This window comes from Passer montanus, unplaced genomic scaffold (assembly GCF_014805655.1).
Source record: "Passer montanus isolate IOZ18808 unplaced genomic scaffold, ASM1480565v1 scaffold10, whole genome shotgun sequence".
In the NCBI taxonomy this organism is placed as follows: Eukaryota; Metazoa; Chordata; class Aves; order Passeriformes; family Passeridae; genus Passer; species Passer montanus.
Genome location: NW_024356505.1, coordinates 29,917,582 through 29,933,984, shown reverse-complemented (window position 1 = coordinate 29,933,984; position 16,403 = coordinate 29,917,582). Strand labels below are relative to the sequence as shown.

The following is a 16,403-nucleotide window of genomic DNA, read 5'->3' as shown; positions in this document are numbered from 1 at the left end:
TCCTTAAAAGACAGAACCAAAGGCTTTATGCTTTTGCTTTCCCCATTTTTTTTAAATGTGGGAAACTTACTGTCCTTGAAACTGCTTTGCCATTAATTTAGAGAGAGGTCACAAAATCACAAAACCCACATGGCCGCAGCTGGGCTGCTGCTGCTCCTCTGGGTTTGGACTCCGTCACAGCTGCCCAGGCATCTCCACACACACATTCCTCACAGCTGGAATCTCACTGCTGGGGCTGGGAACGGCACCTGCATCCTCTAAGCACCTCTGGCTTCCACATGAGTTTGCTCAACTAAGTGAAGACACACCACAGTTTCTGTGTTTTTCAAACAGACAACAGATGATATTACAAAGTCACAAACACCAAAGACATCGCTGACCTTAACAGATGCAAAACTCAATGCACCAGTCCATTTTGAAGACAAAAATGTTAATAACGTAGTGTAAGTAATGAATGTAAATTTTCTCCCCCAAAACAATGACATTTCCTGAGTAAAAGTTGCTTGGACTTTACTTTCTATACAAATTACTGGCCTTCTACATTCAGCTCTCACTTACATGAGAAACCTTAGGTTTAACAAAATTCTCTGTTCTACTGCTAAAAACAACAAAATTTTCCCATTTCAAAAATGTCTCACTGGGCTTTTTACCACAGACAACTTGGAATATGAAAAATATGAAAATCTTAAAATAGTTTCAAGAAAGTGTGTTTCATTACCTAAAAGAGAGCAGAGACAGTTCTACCTGTGAGAAATTCTGAACCACCTGATTAATCCTGCTATTATAATAATTACAAGACAATATTATTAATGCAACATAAATGGTTGGTTTCTTCAAAACAGCTTTCACATATTTAGCTCAATGATACTATGAAGGTAGAAGTTTACTTAAAAGTGCAGTATTCGTATATTGTACAGCAAAATGCACAGGAAGTAAAATTATTACTATATGGGAGAAATCCTCTGTAGGTATTAATGCTGAGATAATAAAATTGAGAAATACCCAAAACATAGGTATGTGAATATAAAGTAACTTAAATGATGTTCGTGAACCCCCCACCCCCCATATTAACAAATGAAATTCCATTTTAGGGATCACTAAAGAAGAGAACTTTGCTTAAAGAAGAGTCCGTAAATTTTGCTTGAACAGCAAAACATTGTAACCATGCATATACATTACAATTTTCAAGCCTTTACACTTACATTACTGAAATTATGTATCTGCAATGTTGGCATTGTATCTTTGTGAAGTTTAACAGCAATAGGTGCATCAGCCTTTCTATGGACAATTAACTTATTGCTAAGTCAAGAAAACAGTTGTAGACTTCTTTCATTTAAAAGCAATCTTATTGAAAAAATAGCATTGAACAGTATATTAGATAGCTACAGCAAAATAAAATGACCCAAAAGAACAACCCACATGGTTCATTTTGAAAACTCAGTTGTTCTCCCAACACTGATAAATTAATGAACAAATGCAGCAATCCCTGTGCCTGCACACAGTTCAAAGCCTTCTTTCACTTCCATGCTCCTTATGTACCACTGAAACCCAGGACTGCGACTGAAGCACAAGCTGTGTCTCAGTAACTTCTCATAGAAATAATTTAAATGCACTTTCTACATTACCAGAATAATGACAGCAAGTCAGACTTGTTGACGCATTTTATTGTGAGATGGGGAGTCTGGTAAAAAACTAGAAAATGACCATGATGTAACAAGGAACTTAAAAATGAAGTTTCAGATTTGTAACATACATACATGAATACAGGAACAAATTGGCACAAAAATGTTAAACATTGTTCCCAACACTGTTTTATAAGATTATTCTAATTTGGCTTACTAAGGAAATGAGAGTTTTATGGTTAGACTAATCTCTTAATAAAACTGCAGAGCATCATGCTATTAGTCACACAGTGAATTTCAAAATTTAAGAGCTTTATATTAAAAACTGGGTAAAGGTAAAATGAATTGATTGCAATTGTAAAATTAATACATTCCCATTTTAATTCTTCTGTTCTACAGTCCAAGGCAAGTATAAATGTTAACATAACACTGTTAAATCAAATCTCAATGCAAGAGAACCGATTGCATCTCTACTTTAAATCTTATCAACTTTCCAAATTTTCATACTAAAATATATTATTGTATTAATACAAACTACAGTATTATACACTACACTGTGTAATAAATAAAGAAATATAAAAATAAGACACATAAATATAAAAGTTTTCTAAAACTAAAAAGGTACATATGTCAGTAAGAAGGGTATTAATACTGCCAGGTTTGAAGACATACAGTACAAAATGTTGCACAGATCTATAAACTAAAAGAAATAAAATAATACTGATAGGTAAAAATCAGCTAACATTGTTAATAAATGGGGTCCATAATAACTAACATTTGAAAATACTTATGAGCCAGATAACATGTCATGTATGTGTCTGAAATTAAAGTAAACCAATAAAGCAATAAAGCAGATTAGAAAATTTCCCTTGTAATTATTGTAGAGAAATTCTGCAAGTCAGGTATTAACCCAAAATACCACCAAATAATTAAATAATGAAATATACCAGTGTTCTTACTTCTCTGATGGCTGAGTGTTTTTTCCCCATGAATAGTTTAGAAGTTTGATACAAATCAACAAATGCTAGTTATTGTAGGCCACACATTGGATAAAGGCTGCTTAGAGCCTTTGTAATACTGATAAATGGCACTTACAGCACATAGGTCTTGCATAAGGCCAAAGGAGATACAAAGCTTCATATCATATCCTTCATATTGTTACTACATACTCAAAACACAATTACAAACACTGTTTTTGACAACTTTCCTGTCCTTACCAGTATTAACACTGTTAGTCCCTGCAATCAGAACTCAACGACAATCTTCTCAACTACACTTTTAACCACATGAGTAAGAAACTTCAGTTCTTCTATCATCTTCTTCCTTAAGGCTAACAATACACTTTAAATGATAATATGCTCTACTACAACATCTAATGTCATAAACTGCTACCTTCTAGGTTGAATTTACAAAGGTAGCCAAGCACTGTTTGCAACTGCATTACACGTCTCTGCAAAAGGGAATTTTGTAGTGCAGAAGTTCTCACATTGTAAAACATAAGAAAATACTGAAGCGGATTTAGGAAATGTTTTACCATAAAAACAACAACAAAAAAAAAATTATAAATCTGTCCCAATTGTACAGTTTAAAAATTAATCAACTTAAGAATGAAAATTAATACTGATAAAACAAACGATGCCAGATGCTTGTCTAATAATCAGGTTTCCTACAACCTGTTAAATCTTTGCTTCCAGAGTCACTGTATTTTTCTAATCTGCTTCATGTCATAAACTTGTTCCTAACTTTGAAAACTGTGTGAAAAATTACTAAGTTTGAGGTTCAGGCACACCTGGATTTCTTTTTTTTTTCTTTTCTTTTTTTTTATATATATATTTTTTTACACAGTAGTGAACAGAAATCACAGTATGCAGGCTACTGCGTTTCCATGAAAAGCATGTATAATATAGAAGGAACTTCATTACCAATTTTTTTTTCCTTATAGAAAAAAACCTAGCATGTAAGCTTTATTCATTATTTTCTTCTGACACCTGCCCATTATTTTGTATAACCTCTGGTTCTGCATTGCTTGCTTGATTTACAACTTCATCATTCTTGTCACCTTCAGTTTTCCCTTCTTCCTCTTCTACCGCTGCTACTTCTTCTGCATCCCCTACTTCTTGTAGTTCCCTACATTCTTTTTCTTCCTGAAGTCCCTCTATGTCTTTTTCTTCATCCTCCTCTTCCTCCTTTTCACTGTATTCCTCCTCCTCCCTGGTGAGGCTCTCCCTCTCATCCGAGTCGATCTGCGAGGGGGAGGCTCTGACGGCGGCGTGCTCGGGGCCCAGCGCCTCGGGCCCCATCTCCTCGGGCTCGGCGCTGTCGCGCTCCTCCGGCTCCCGTTTGCAGTAGGAGTAGCGATGGTTCATGTGCTGAGAGTAAGAGCCCGAGTGTGAAAACCTCTTTCCGCACTTGTCACATTGGTAGGGCTTTTCCCCAGAATGCAGTCGCATGTGTTCAATCAAATGGTGTTTGTGTTTAAATGCTTTTGTACAGATTCCACACTCGTGAGGTCTTTTACCTGTAAAACGAAGCACAAACAATTGGGCATCTTGTAGCTGCAGTCTTAAAAGTGTACGCTGCTGTTTTCATTATAAAATGCTGTTGGTGATCATATTAACATTGATTAAATTTTATATAACAAGATGTTCTACTCCGCGCATTATCAACTTTTCTCTCCCTAATGATCAGCACATCCATGTCATCTCATGCCAAACAAGCAACAAGGCAGATGCTGGGATCTCTTCCCAAGAAAAAAGTGATAGGACAAGAGGAAATGGCCTCAAGTTGTGCCTCTAAGGGGAGGTTTAGATTGGAAATTAGGGAAAGTCCTAATCAGGAAATTAGGAAAAGTTTCTTCACCAAAAGGGTTGTCAAGCACTGGCTGCCCAGGGAATTGGCTGAGTCACCATCCCATGAGGTATTTAAAAGACAAGCAGATGTGGCACTTTTGGGACACGGTTTACCAGTGCACTTGGCAGTGCTGGGTGAGTGGCTGCAGTCAATTATCTTAAAGGTCTTTTCCAACCTAAATGATTCTATGCTTTGAATGTTACATTGAAGTTAAAACTGGCAGGGGAAGAACAATTCTGCTAGGAAAAGGAGGAGTTAAAGGAGCCTCAGGACAGGATAGGTATGAAATTAGATACCCTTAATGAATACAACTTGAGAAAATTGACCAAGACAAAAAAGAATTTGTTATGCTTTTAATTTTATATGTGAGATTACACTAAAATGTTAATATGCAGAAATATAATTAACATAATAATTCAGCTACTCTGTGAACCAAGAAAGTAAAGCAGCATGAAGGGAGTAGCCAGAAGTTCTAAAGAATTTATTTTATGGATGTGGGGAAAGAGAAGATAACAGAGCCAGTAAGAAAGGAATCTATAATACAAAACTCAATATATATTTGGCACCTAATCAATAAAAAAACCTCAATTCTTACTTTAAGACATCTCAGAAGAAATAAGAGAGCAAGAGGTATTTAAAAAAATCTTAAAGATACCAGAACCAGAGCCAAAAGGAACAACTATGAGAAATTACAAATAAAAATCAAAGCCAAAAGGGTGTTCATTAGCAGTTAGATTCTATGTCTAATGAATAGCTGAAGCTGTTAACTTCAGGGCATTATAAATGTAGCTCAGTTGGAAAATCCTTCATGCCAGATAGGCACACTGTTTTTCATGCATAGCATCAAATACATACACAATCCCTTTTCCCCCCAGTTTTTATTATTAATTTTTTCAAAATTTATAACCAGGCAAGAAGAAAAAAATAGAAGTAACATATCCTTATTTATAGGCAGCTCACAGATGATTATCCACAAGCCAGATGCAAAAACTCCCCTTTTTCTATTTAGGGTTTAGGTCTAACAAATTTAAAGACAGACAGAATTGCTGTTCTGTCAAACAAATATACAAAACCAGGGGTTTCTAAAGAAAGCTTAGCACAGGCAGTAAGGACTGCTGCACTTCTTTACACTGCCTGAGAATGGGATTCCAGTTGAGATTATCAGTTACATGTTTCCAAAGAAATAACAATCAGAAAAGTCTTTTCCCAATACATACCTGTGTGTTCATACTTATGTCTCAATAACGAGCTGCTCTTCTGGAATATTTTGTCACATAAATCACATGCATACATCCCATTTTCTGTCTTTCTCATTTTTTTCTTTGGGGGTGTTGAATCAGAATCATTTTGATCTTCTAAATTGGATATTCCTTCTGAGCTAGTGTCTTGCCTTTCATCCTTCAGAAAAATTACAAAAATCAGTTAACTCCAATAAAAGAAGTAACCCACATAAACTGAAGCTTCCCACTCAATTCCATAAAAAGCCAAACAAAATTGTTTAGACTTCCACAGTAAAAAAAAAGTCCTTTACTGCATTGTTCTGCTTTGTAGTCCTTGCCATCATCCAGATGCAGATTTCCTCACTGGGACTGGTTTTAATCACATCCAAGTATGACTGTTGGCCAGGTCTAAGCTATGCTGGCATGCCGTATTTTAGGGCCCATAAAATAAATGCAATATTACAGACCTGTAAAGCACTTCAGTAAGTGGGAAGAGCAAATTTGCCACCTAACTGCATTTTTCAGATAATGCTGGTCACCTACCTTTTGCTGCCTCACAGATTTTATGAAGTTAAAAGACTTTTTGCTGAAGTTTTCACAAAAAAGCTATTTAAATTACCATTCAAATGTGCATATTTGACTACCCTCTTCCTCATGAAACTACCACAAGTACTCTTTAACCCAAAATTTAGGGGACTTCAAATACTGTCATTAGTAAATATTTTCAAAATATAATTGTTGTGTATTTCTAAGCAATTTAAGTGCTAAAGCTTCCCTGTAAAAGCACAGAGTTTTCTACTGACATCAGCAGCATGTACAGGTTAGCCTCAAACTTTTAACATAAGCAGCCTTGTAACTCTTCAAGGCTCCTCAATCTCTGGCAATACAGAACCCTGAATAAAATGCTAGACCACCAATTTCTAAGATTTAAGTAGAAACACCCAGCCACTTTTCTGTTCTGCCCTGTCCCTACCTTAATGTTCACAGGTGATTCTCAGGAGGACTGACCCAAATCATTAGATCACATCTGCATGTACCCAGGGAGTAACAAGCCAGGATACAGGAATGGCAGATGGAGATAAATATCTCCCTGACTTTCAATTGAAAATATATCTGCATTTTGTTTAAAGTGACATTACAGTGTAGGATGAATTCAGTACTCTGCAAACTAAGGAAGCAGAGTAGCACGAAAGGAGTAATCAAAAGTTCCAAAGAGTTTATGTCCTGAATACAGGGAAAGAGGAGATGCAGAGCCAGCAAAAGACAAAAGCCATGTTTTTATTTTGCTTTTTGATCAGGAGCATTAGTCTTTAAAATAGTCTTCTAATATCCTAGAAGATTAAATATGGAGAATAACTGAGTTGTCCATGCACAACAGTTTCCATTAGTCTGGACTCAAACTGCCTGAGCTAACTAGCTTTGCAGAGGGCACAACAGTAATATCTATTACCTGTTTACAATCAAGTCAAATAAGCCTGATAGCTTGTGTTTATATTTTTATTTAGTTCACCTGGATAGCTTTCTGTTAGTTCAGCACAGATACAGATTGAATACATCATACGTACATCATGTAGGAATATGGGGACCGAAGTACCTGATTTCCATTGGCTTGGGTCTGTTTTGGTGGTGTCTCATGAACTGCAGGACTAACTGTTGTAGAGTATGTATAAGCCACCTGTGGAATCAAAATGGTTTGCTTATTGGCAGCGAGAGCTCTCAAGCAGGGAACACTGTTCTGGTCAGCAATGGCAACAATTGTAGGTAACTGGGCAGTGACTGTAGGTATAGCAATATTTATGGGATTGGCACTTGGTGGGATAACATTTACAATAGGATCAGAGTCTGTAACACTGTTGTCCTTTTGTGGTTCTTTTTTTGCACAAGTTAAGTTCAAAGGTTCTTCTTGGACAGAATAAACACTGTTCTGGTAAACACTAGTTATGGTAGATCTTTCCAACAGTTCTCCATGTTGCTTTGGTAGTGAAAGGTCAAGAGGTTCTATTTGTGGCTCTTCTTGTACACCCTCTGCCGTGTACGTGTAACCCTGTGAATTTCTTGATGAAGAAAGGTTTAGTGGTGATGCAGATGGCGTGCTACTGTGTGAACCATTCAGAGCTGAAGCCCCTGGTAAAGTCTGAGATTTTGTTGTACTGACAGGATTTTGTGAGTTATTTGTGCTGTTCTGGGGTTCACTCTCATTTGAAGTTGCTGCTTGATCATCGTTTTCTGCGGGACTGCTTACTTTAACTTGTTCAGGAGAAGATGGTCCAGAAGACTGCACAGAAATTTGTCCAGCTTGCATTTTTTCAAACCACTTTTTTACCACATCCAGTGGTAGGTTTACAGAATCTGCTATTTTTGAAAGCTCTTCTGCGCTTGGTTGTGCATTTAATGCATAATACGCTTTTAGGAGCGACAGAAGGTTCTTTAAAGGTGGCTGACCAGGAGACAAGTTGTTCTCCCCGGTTTCTGATGGGACAGGGGACTCAGGTTTCTCAGCTTCTGTTCCACTGGGCTGGGGAAGCTGAGGAGGGCTTTTTGTTTCATAGTGCTTTAATTCTTGAAGTGCATTAAGATCTCCTGGACAGTCATCACAAAGAAGACAAGTGCTATCGTTGGTCTCTCCTTCAAAGTTCTTATCTTTCTCAGACTTCACTGTGAGATCTTGTGGTAATTTCTCATTTTTGCAACTATTTGCAGGAACAGAGTTTTCTTTTTTTAGATTTTGTGGAACAACCTGAAGTTGACTTGGCTGCTCCAAGCTGTAGTTGATGATAATTTTGGTTGTCCCATCTTGGTCAACCAAAGGAAGACTGATAGCTGAAATGAGGGAATGGCCAGCTTGTTGTATAGATGCATTGTTGATTGTTTCTTGTTCTTTGGATGCAAGGTTAGCATGATTGTTTTCCAGTACTTGCCTTATTACATTACCATCCACTGCCACTTTTAGTACATTTTGAATGTCACTTAAATTGATGCTTATGGGAGACACCAGACCTACTGTTGGTAGAACAACAGCTTGCACCACACCCTGAGGAGAACTGGTTGCCTGCAACGGGCTACCACCACTAAAAACCCCATTTTGCAAAGGGTTTGAACAATTAATTCCTGAAGCAACCACTATGGGCTTGAATTCATAATCCACAGGTTCAGTTTTAATTTGGTTAAGAGGAAGCTGCTCTTGCAAGGGTTTATTTTCTATCTTTTGTCGTATCTGTGGTCTTGCTGGGCTACCTGGTGATGCAGAAAGGGAAGGGGAGGAGCACTGAGACATCTTGAGCCCTGATCGGGCTCGACCATTCACGGGCATCAAACCAATACACTTCTTACTGCTTATGTGTGAACTGTATGAACCAGAATGGGAAAAACGTTTCTTGCAGTTTGGGCACTCATATGGCTTCTCTCCTAAACAGAAGAAAAAATAACAAAAAGAAAAGAGAAAAGGAATATGCAACAGTTAACCAGGTTACAGTGCAACTTCATCAAACAATAATTACCAGAGCAAATACATCATAATGACCTCTCAAAGAATCCTAGGGGAAAAAAAATCTTATCTAGTGAATTGAACAGTAAGAGTATAGCTCTGAGCCAAGGCTCCTTTAATAAGTTTGTGATCCACTAGATATAGGATGGACCCTACATGATCATGTGTTCCAGTATTTCTCTATTTGACAATTACAGATTTCATTGAACTTCATTAAAGTAGTATCACCACTAACTTCTAACAAAACATTTCTTATAACTTATCTAATAAATTGTGTCCTGAGTCTACTTCAATATGACAAATCTTGAATGATGTCAATTACAGCCACAGGAGGAACACTCAGTTCTTATGTCCTGATTATTATCAATTAAAATTCTATAGCAAGGCTTGTAACACATTGAATGATCTGCAAACATTGAAGAAAAACAGACAATTGCAAAGGACCAGAAAGATGTCCCCATTTCTTCTGTGACAAGTCAAATTTCCTTAATTGTAAGAGATTAAGTTGCAACTGTAAATCCTCTTGAGTTTTTCTACATATTCCCTGCAGAGAGCTGAAGGCTGCAGCCAGTGCCTGCAGTATTCCAGAGGGAAAAATATAAGGAAAACACTAGTATTTCAAACTTAGACTTACAAGACTGCTATTACATCAAAGTTATAAAGAGCAGAATTGGCAACATTAGCACTCAATTCAATGCTTGATTTATTTACCACTGTGGATTCGTAGGTGCTCCTTTAGGTGATGTTTATATTTAAAAGCTTTTCCACATTCAGTGCACTTGAATTTTCGATTACCGCTGGACTGCGTCACATGTCTCTGTAAGAAAGAAGTCTTAATTACTGTATAGGACAGCATCTTGCAGAAACACCTTCTATTTTCACATTGTAACAGAGAAAATACCATACAAACCCAACGAGAATCAACCATAATTGTAAGAGACCGAAGGTGGTATGGAAAAAGGAAACAAATTACAAATCAGGTAAAAACTGAGGCACACATTTCTTCTGAATAAATATGATACAGTAAAGAGAAAGAAACCAAACAAACTCAAAATATAGTTGCCCCTTCTCCTAAATTCAGGTGAAGTTCACACTGACATGTTAGTAGGAAGTTCCAGGATGAATGCTAGTTCTACTTGTGACAGCAAAACCATCAGGGAAAAAGCCCAAGCCCACTACCCACAGAATACTTCATGCAGGATAGAAAAACATTGAAGTCTATAGAAACCTGTTTAAACTTTAATCGGTTGACTTGATTTTTCCATTTACATGCTTCCAGGGCTTACTGTTGGCCTTGGATCCCTCTATATAATGATGCCACAGGACTGCTCAAGAGAAGGTAGCTTAGTGACAATAAAGGTACTCTTGGTCACAATTAATTTGCAAAATAAATGTGAGAAACTAAACCACAAAAATAAAATATGGAGGGGTTTCCAAAGTACACAACACCAAACCTCTTCACCATTTGCACTGAAGCTCTGTGATTATTTTTGTTATATTTTGCCTTGTGAGAGCATTTATTGTTAAGTTCTAAGTTGTTTTTGTCTTTATTGCTAGACTAGTTTAAAAAAAACCCAAAAGCTAAGACAGACATGTAAATATATGTAGTATAATACATGACACATATGTGTAAGATCTGTAATTTTACCACAAACTATAAATCCATAAATGTGTGTTTTTAAGGACAAAAATTGCATGCACTTTTAAAGTTGAAACAGCTTAATTACAAACATAAAACAGAGGAACCAGGGATTTTTCTGTTCAAACAACTTGTTTATTAGAAAAACCTAGCAGCTCCTTTTGAAGTAGAGCTCACTTGGCAAAAAGATATTCTACCACCACTGGGATGCACTGCAGATTTTTGGTAACTGGGGCAAGCATTTTCATAAACTCATGACCAGAGCTGTTCATGGACTCCAGGGACAAAGAGGCTGCCCACCAGCAGGTGTGGATCACTCCTCAGGTGTGAAAGCGTGGGGGAACTCCGGACCTGGCTCTGGCCTGCTGTGCTTGGCAGCACGGGGAGCAGATGCTCACTGGGTGTTAGGACTCTTCCTGAGCACAGACACGACAACTGAGGGCTGAGAACTGTGCTGGAGAAGCAGGGATAGATAAAACACAGGATGATGACCCTGCTGTGAGACATGCCTGCAGATCTGAAGAACCTGTGGCTATGCAGGTTGCTGGATGAAAGTCTGAACTCTCTGCTATGAGATATGCTGTCCAAATTATCAACCCTTCCTGTTCCACTCCCTGTCCTCCTTTAACAGAAGACAAATTGAAATAAGATCATGTAAATTACTTCCACATACTCTAATTCAACAATTCCCCTGGGAGAAGCGTTTGGTTAAGCTGCAGATTTTACCTCTCAGCAGATACTGCTCCCACCCCGCTCAGGGTGAGCTGCTTCCTGCCTCCCCCTGCGCTCTGCAGTGAGGTCTCCACCTGAATTTCTCCTGATTAGCACCTGACCCCCATTCCTGGGTTTGTCAGCTGTCTTTTCCTAGTTCACATGGCTTTTCAGCTCTGTTTAAGTAAGTCCCTTGAAGATGATGTTCTAGAAAGACTGTGGCTGACGCACTGCATTTCACTTTAATGATCCAACTGCAATGAGTCTAGAGGACCGTGTCAGGATTTACTTAAGCCTGCTGAGAATCAGTTACTACCGTTTGACTTGAATTATACAAGCTAACAGAACTCAGGATATATACAGTTACTGCAGGGCCTGGACCACATAAATATTCATACAAAGTATCAGTGCATGGATTCAATCTGTCAGAAATGTTTCTGCTCCAGTCTTTAAAATCTAATGTTCTCTTTCTAAGGCATGGAAGTCCACACTCCACTTATCAAAATTTTAATGAGTTTTCCTGTTTTCCTGGTCATAGCTGTAAGCTTTAAGCTTTCTGCTAGGTAGTATTTCCAAATCTATTTTGCCTTAGCTTCTTATACTTGTAACTCTCTGTTCAGCTTTCTTGCTCTCATAATACTGTTCAGAATTACTTCGAAGGATCTTGTTTAAATGTAAAATCATAACATTTCTCCAAAGTGTTTCTCCACTGAGAAATCATAACACATCTCCAAAGTACCACCTGTAATACTTTCACCTTCATTTTCTCAGATTCAAATGTTTTTCCCCATCTCAGCACTGTTAAAGCCACATTAGTTTGTGCCTGAGATATGTGATATATTTCTAATACACTGTACATAATTGCTGTTTTCTGCTCATTAAAGAATTAACCACAACATTCAAAGAATATTCTTCTGCACTCCTTCAATGACTTCAATGAAAGAAGAAACACCAGCATTAAGGTCTGTAACTAGCCACTAATACATCCCTGCACCAAATGTTTGCTGTGCTTAGGACTGAAGCCCACCCCTCTCACAACAGAGAAAAAAACTAATTAATGAGAATCCTCCAAAGTTATTTGGAAGACAGAAATTACAGGTGTATCAGGGGTTTTTCACAGATGGTTTGACCATGGTTTCCAAGAATTGCCATTTCTCAGCAGTGTGCATGACACTGTGAAATTCTGAAAGCTACCTACAGGTGCTTCATAAATTGATGAGAAAAAAATTAAAACAAATATAAGAAGCATTTTTTCACACTTCAACATCTCTTTTGGTGCTTCGCATGTGAAGGCAGACGACACATACAGCATCACCTCCTACCAACTGCTAGTGGTGTAGGAGCAGCCAAGGGTGCCGTGAGGAGCAGGGGGAGGAGGCAGGGAGAAGAAGAAGAAGGTGCAGGATGGCTTTCAGCTCTCTGCTGGAGCAGGAGTAGAAGTTTGGCTTATCTGCCCCTGGCTCAGAAGGAGGCCCAGTGTGAAGGTACCCCTTCCACTGCCTTCTCTAAGTTAGATTTTATCTTTGCTCATTGCTTTGTACAGAACAATTACAAGATTGCCACATGATGGACATTACCAGCTAACGAAGTTATCCAAATAATCTATGGTCAGGTGAAGTTCTTTAGGAATAAGACATCAAGTCTTAAGCATGCAGTTGTTTAAGACCCACAGCCAGGAGGTCTATACTTCACTAATGACAAAATTTTCCATTACACAAATGATGTAATCATGTATACACAGCCAATTTTGAAGACACAGCAATTTTGCAATAATAACATAAACAAACAAGTATTTCAAATTTAACAAGTATCTAAACCATTGTAGTTTTAATTCTGGCTATTGCTTGAGAGAAATGAACACACTTGAATGAGTGTAATACTGAGTCCCAGATACTCCATGGAAACAACATTAATCAAATACAATTGTGCCTTCAAAAGTAAAAATCCATTAAAATATTTTTGTTGGAATACAGTTTAAGCTACCCCTTTTAGCAATTCTTCTGAGTGTTCACTCGTTACTTTTTATTTTTTCATTCAAACTGCATGCAAGTATGGCTTCTATCTCCCCCAACTACTTTATTCTTGGTTTTAGGCTTGTAACTGAAAAGACTGAAAACAAATGTGGTAGCCCACAAGAAAAGCATTATATAAATAGCATTCATAGATTTTATAGTTAGAAATATAAGATGTATGTCAGATGAAAGTAACTTTTAAAGTGCAAGCCGAGCCAAAAAGGAAGCGAAACAGAAATTAATTGCTCATGGGAAGCACATTTGAGTAAAAAAGAACTGCCACACCAGAATATGCTGGTGAGGTTATTCCAAAGCTTGTGAGACAGTAAAATCCTTGCAGCAGGATGGCCAACACTTTTTGTACCAATTCAATTGACCTGTGAATGTGAACACCCATGTATAAAAATGTAAAACAAATTTTTAAGCCTGTTAAATTGTTGGACTTGGTGATACTTTGTAGGATGGAGGTTAACAGCCAATGTGTAAAAAAAAGCATCTCCTTTATTCTGGTTTCCTTAAGTAAAGCATCTTCCTTTACTCTGGGCTACAGCCTGTTGGTGTGGTGCAACCAGAAATGTTGGAAGTACCTTTACTTTTACATTTGGTTTTGCATTGTTCTGTTATATTTATCTCCTTTTTTTTTTCTGGAGGGTATGAATCTTTCTGGTCTGTCTTCTGAAGGAAACATCTCCAAGCCTTTTTAACTTGGTGGTGGAAAATCTGTATGTTTTTAACTATGGATAATTCCTGACTGTTTCAGTTGGTTCCTGAGCCTCAAAGCATCTCTGATAAGCATGTGCTGGGGATGGATGATGGGACATTGTGGGGATGAAAAAAGAAAAGAAACTCAGGATCTTCTGTAATGATCAGATGGTTAACTTATGGAAGACATTCCAGAAACCCTGCTCTCAGGTCAAGCCATGAACCAGAGAAAACAAGCTCATAACACCTTTGCCTTCTCTGCTGCTTCATTTAGTACTTAACACCATATTTAGCACATTTAACACCATCTTTTAAACACTAATTATTTGTATATTGTCTTACAGCATGAATTGCATTTAAAAACTGTACCTCACAGTTCAAGCAACACAATGGTTTGTTTCTTAAGGGCAAAAATTCTACAGTAAATTGGGAATTATTCAAGCAGCACTTATGAAAATAAAACGGAAATGTTTCATTAAAGGCTTGAAATTAGATTTAAGTCATAATTTTTATGCAGTGGTAGCCAATGAACAGAAAAAACCAACAAATTACCTATAAATGTAATAAAGCACTTCTGAAAACAACCGTACTGCCTAGATGAATGAAAACAGGAATTGAGATCTCAACTTCTGACAGCTACAGAAAAAGCCTGACTTGAGCAGCAAGCTTGAGTGTGCTCTCTGGGACTGGACCATCAGCACACAGATGATCTGCTGTGAACAGTTTACCCGCTCTGCACATTTCTGCCCACATAACAAACCACAGCGTTGCTACAGAGGACAATAACCCATAGCTGAAATGTCACTTACTGGGTCTCTTCCTGATTTGTGTGATGTCATGTGGCGGTCGAGCTGCGTTCTGTACGCAAAGGTGTAACTGCACAAGGAGCAGCTGAAGTTATCCTCGTTCTTTTCATGGCGGTATTTGATGTGTTCCTTCAGAGAGGTAAAGCGCTTGTACCCGCGGTCGCAGTACGGGCAGGTGAGCAGCTGGGAAAACGCGTCAGGAGTTCCTGCACAGGAGACACAAGGCACCACACTTAAATAAACAAGTTCCAAACTTATTACCAGCAACAAACAGGCTTTACATTTACACCTATTACCGTAAGAAAACATGCAGCTGCTGGAAGCTCCATTTCTTTTAGAGAAGGACTCGTGATAATTTAGATTTTTTCCACAGGGATTATGCAAGCTCACACACTATGGCATCGTTGCCCCAATGTACCTTGGAGAGAGTCGGCACAATATGCTGATAGGATAAGGAGGAATAGTTTTAAACCAAAAGAGAGTATATGGAGACTAAATATAAAGAAAAAATGTTCATTATAAGGGTGGTCAAATACTTCAACAGGTTGCCTAACAGGGTGGCAAATGCTGCATTCCTGGAAATATTCACGACCAGCTTGGATAGGGTTCTGAGCAACAAGATAAAGTTGAAGATGTCCCAGCTCATTTCAGGGAAGTTGGACCTAGATGACCTTTAAAGGCCCTGTTCAACCCAAACCATTCAATGATTTACAGGTATGTATGTGTTAGTAGGACATACTGTCTGCAGGACAAAAAGTAGAGATCAAATGTGTGGCCATATATATGAGTCTAATGTGGTCCACGGAATCTATTTTGCTGGCTTTCATAAAGTACTTCTGTATTGTACAGGGAAAAGTGAAACCAGATTGAAGGTAAATATTAATTACACATGTCTATTTCAAGAAGTCACCATTTACGAAGTTTTAGCTCCATCCCTTCTTACCAGCATATCTTTAGTCCTCCATGAATAGTAACTCATTCAATCCTTGAAAAATTAGTTTTTTAAAGAACTGAAAAAATTCTTCTTTATAAATTTATTGATAAAGGTTTGTTCAAATAAATGTAGGGTTTGCTGTATTTGATCAAACCATCAATTTATAGGTGTGATATCCTCCAATGACCACGCTACTCTTCCTTGCTCCAAGTCAAACAGGAAGCAAATGTTGCAATGATGCACCTACACATTGTGCTGAGCATGAGAAAGGTGGAAGGTCTTTACTGATTAACATTTTATGCTCTGACGCACAAGGGGCACATTTGTACACGCTGTCATTTTAAGTTTCAGAAGTGCAAGAATTATTAATGCTCATTAAATGAACCAGTACTTTAGAAAGTACTTCTGAATTATTTACCTTCA

General features: G+C 37.8%; 1 protein-coding gene across 7 annotated transcripts in view; it reads right to left on the bottom strand.

Moving 5' to 3' along the window:
- Positions 1–1,643: 1,643 nt before the first annotated feature.
- The window catches only part of ZEB1 (zinc finger E-box binding homeobox 1), a 120,924-nt gene continuing 106,164 nt past the window's right edge, over positions 1,644–16,403 (bottom strand). For 4 of the 7 annotated variants that reach the window (XM_039706628.1, XM_039706620.1, XM_039706585.1 and 1 more), the window contains 5 exons: positions 15,050–15,252; positions 9,888–10,008; positions 7,287–9,097; positions 5,690–5,870; positions 1,644–4,140 (listed from right to left, as the gene is read on the bottom strand). In XM_039706628.1, coding sequence (XP_039562562.1) covers positions 3,587–4,140; positions 5,690–5,870; positions 7,287–9,097; positions 9,888–10,008; positions 15,050–15,079 — 2,697 coding nt within the window. In that variant the 5' untranslated portion in view covers positions 15,080–15,252 and the 3' untranslated portion in view covers positions 1,644–3,586. Of the gene's footprint in view, positions 4,141–5,689; positions 5,871–7,257; positions 9,098–9,887; positions 10,009–15,049; positions 15,253–16,403 lie in introns of those variants that run through there. The other 3 variants (XM_039706593.1, XM_039706610.1, XM_039706638.1) reach the window with 2 other exon arrangements.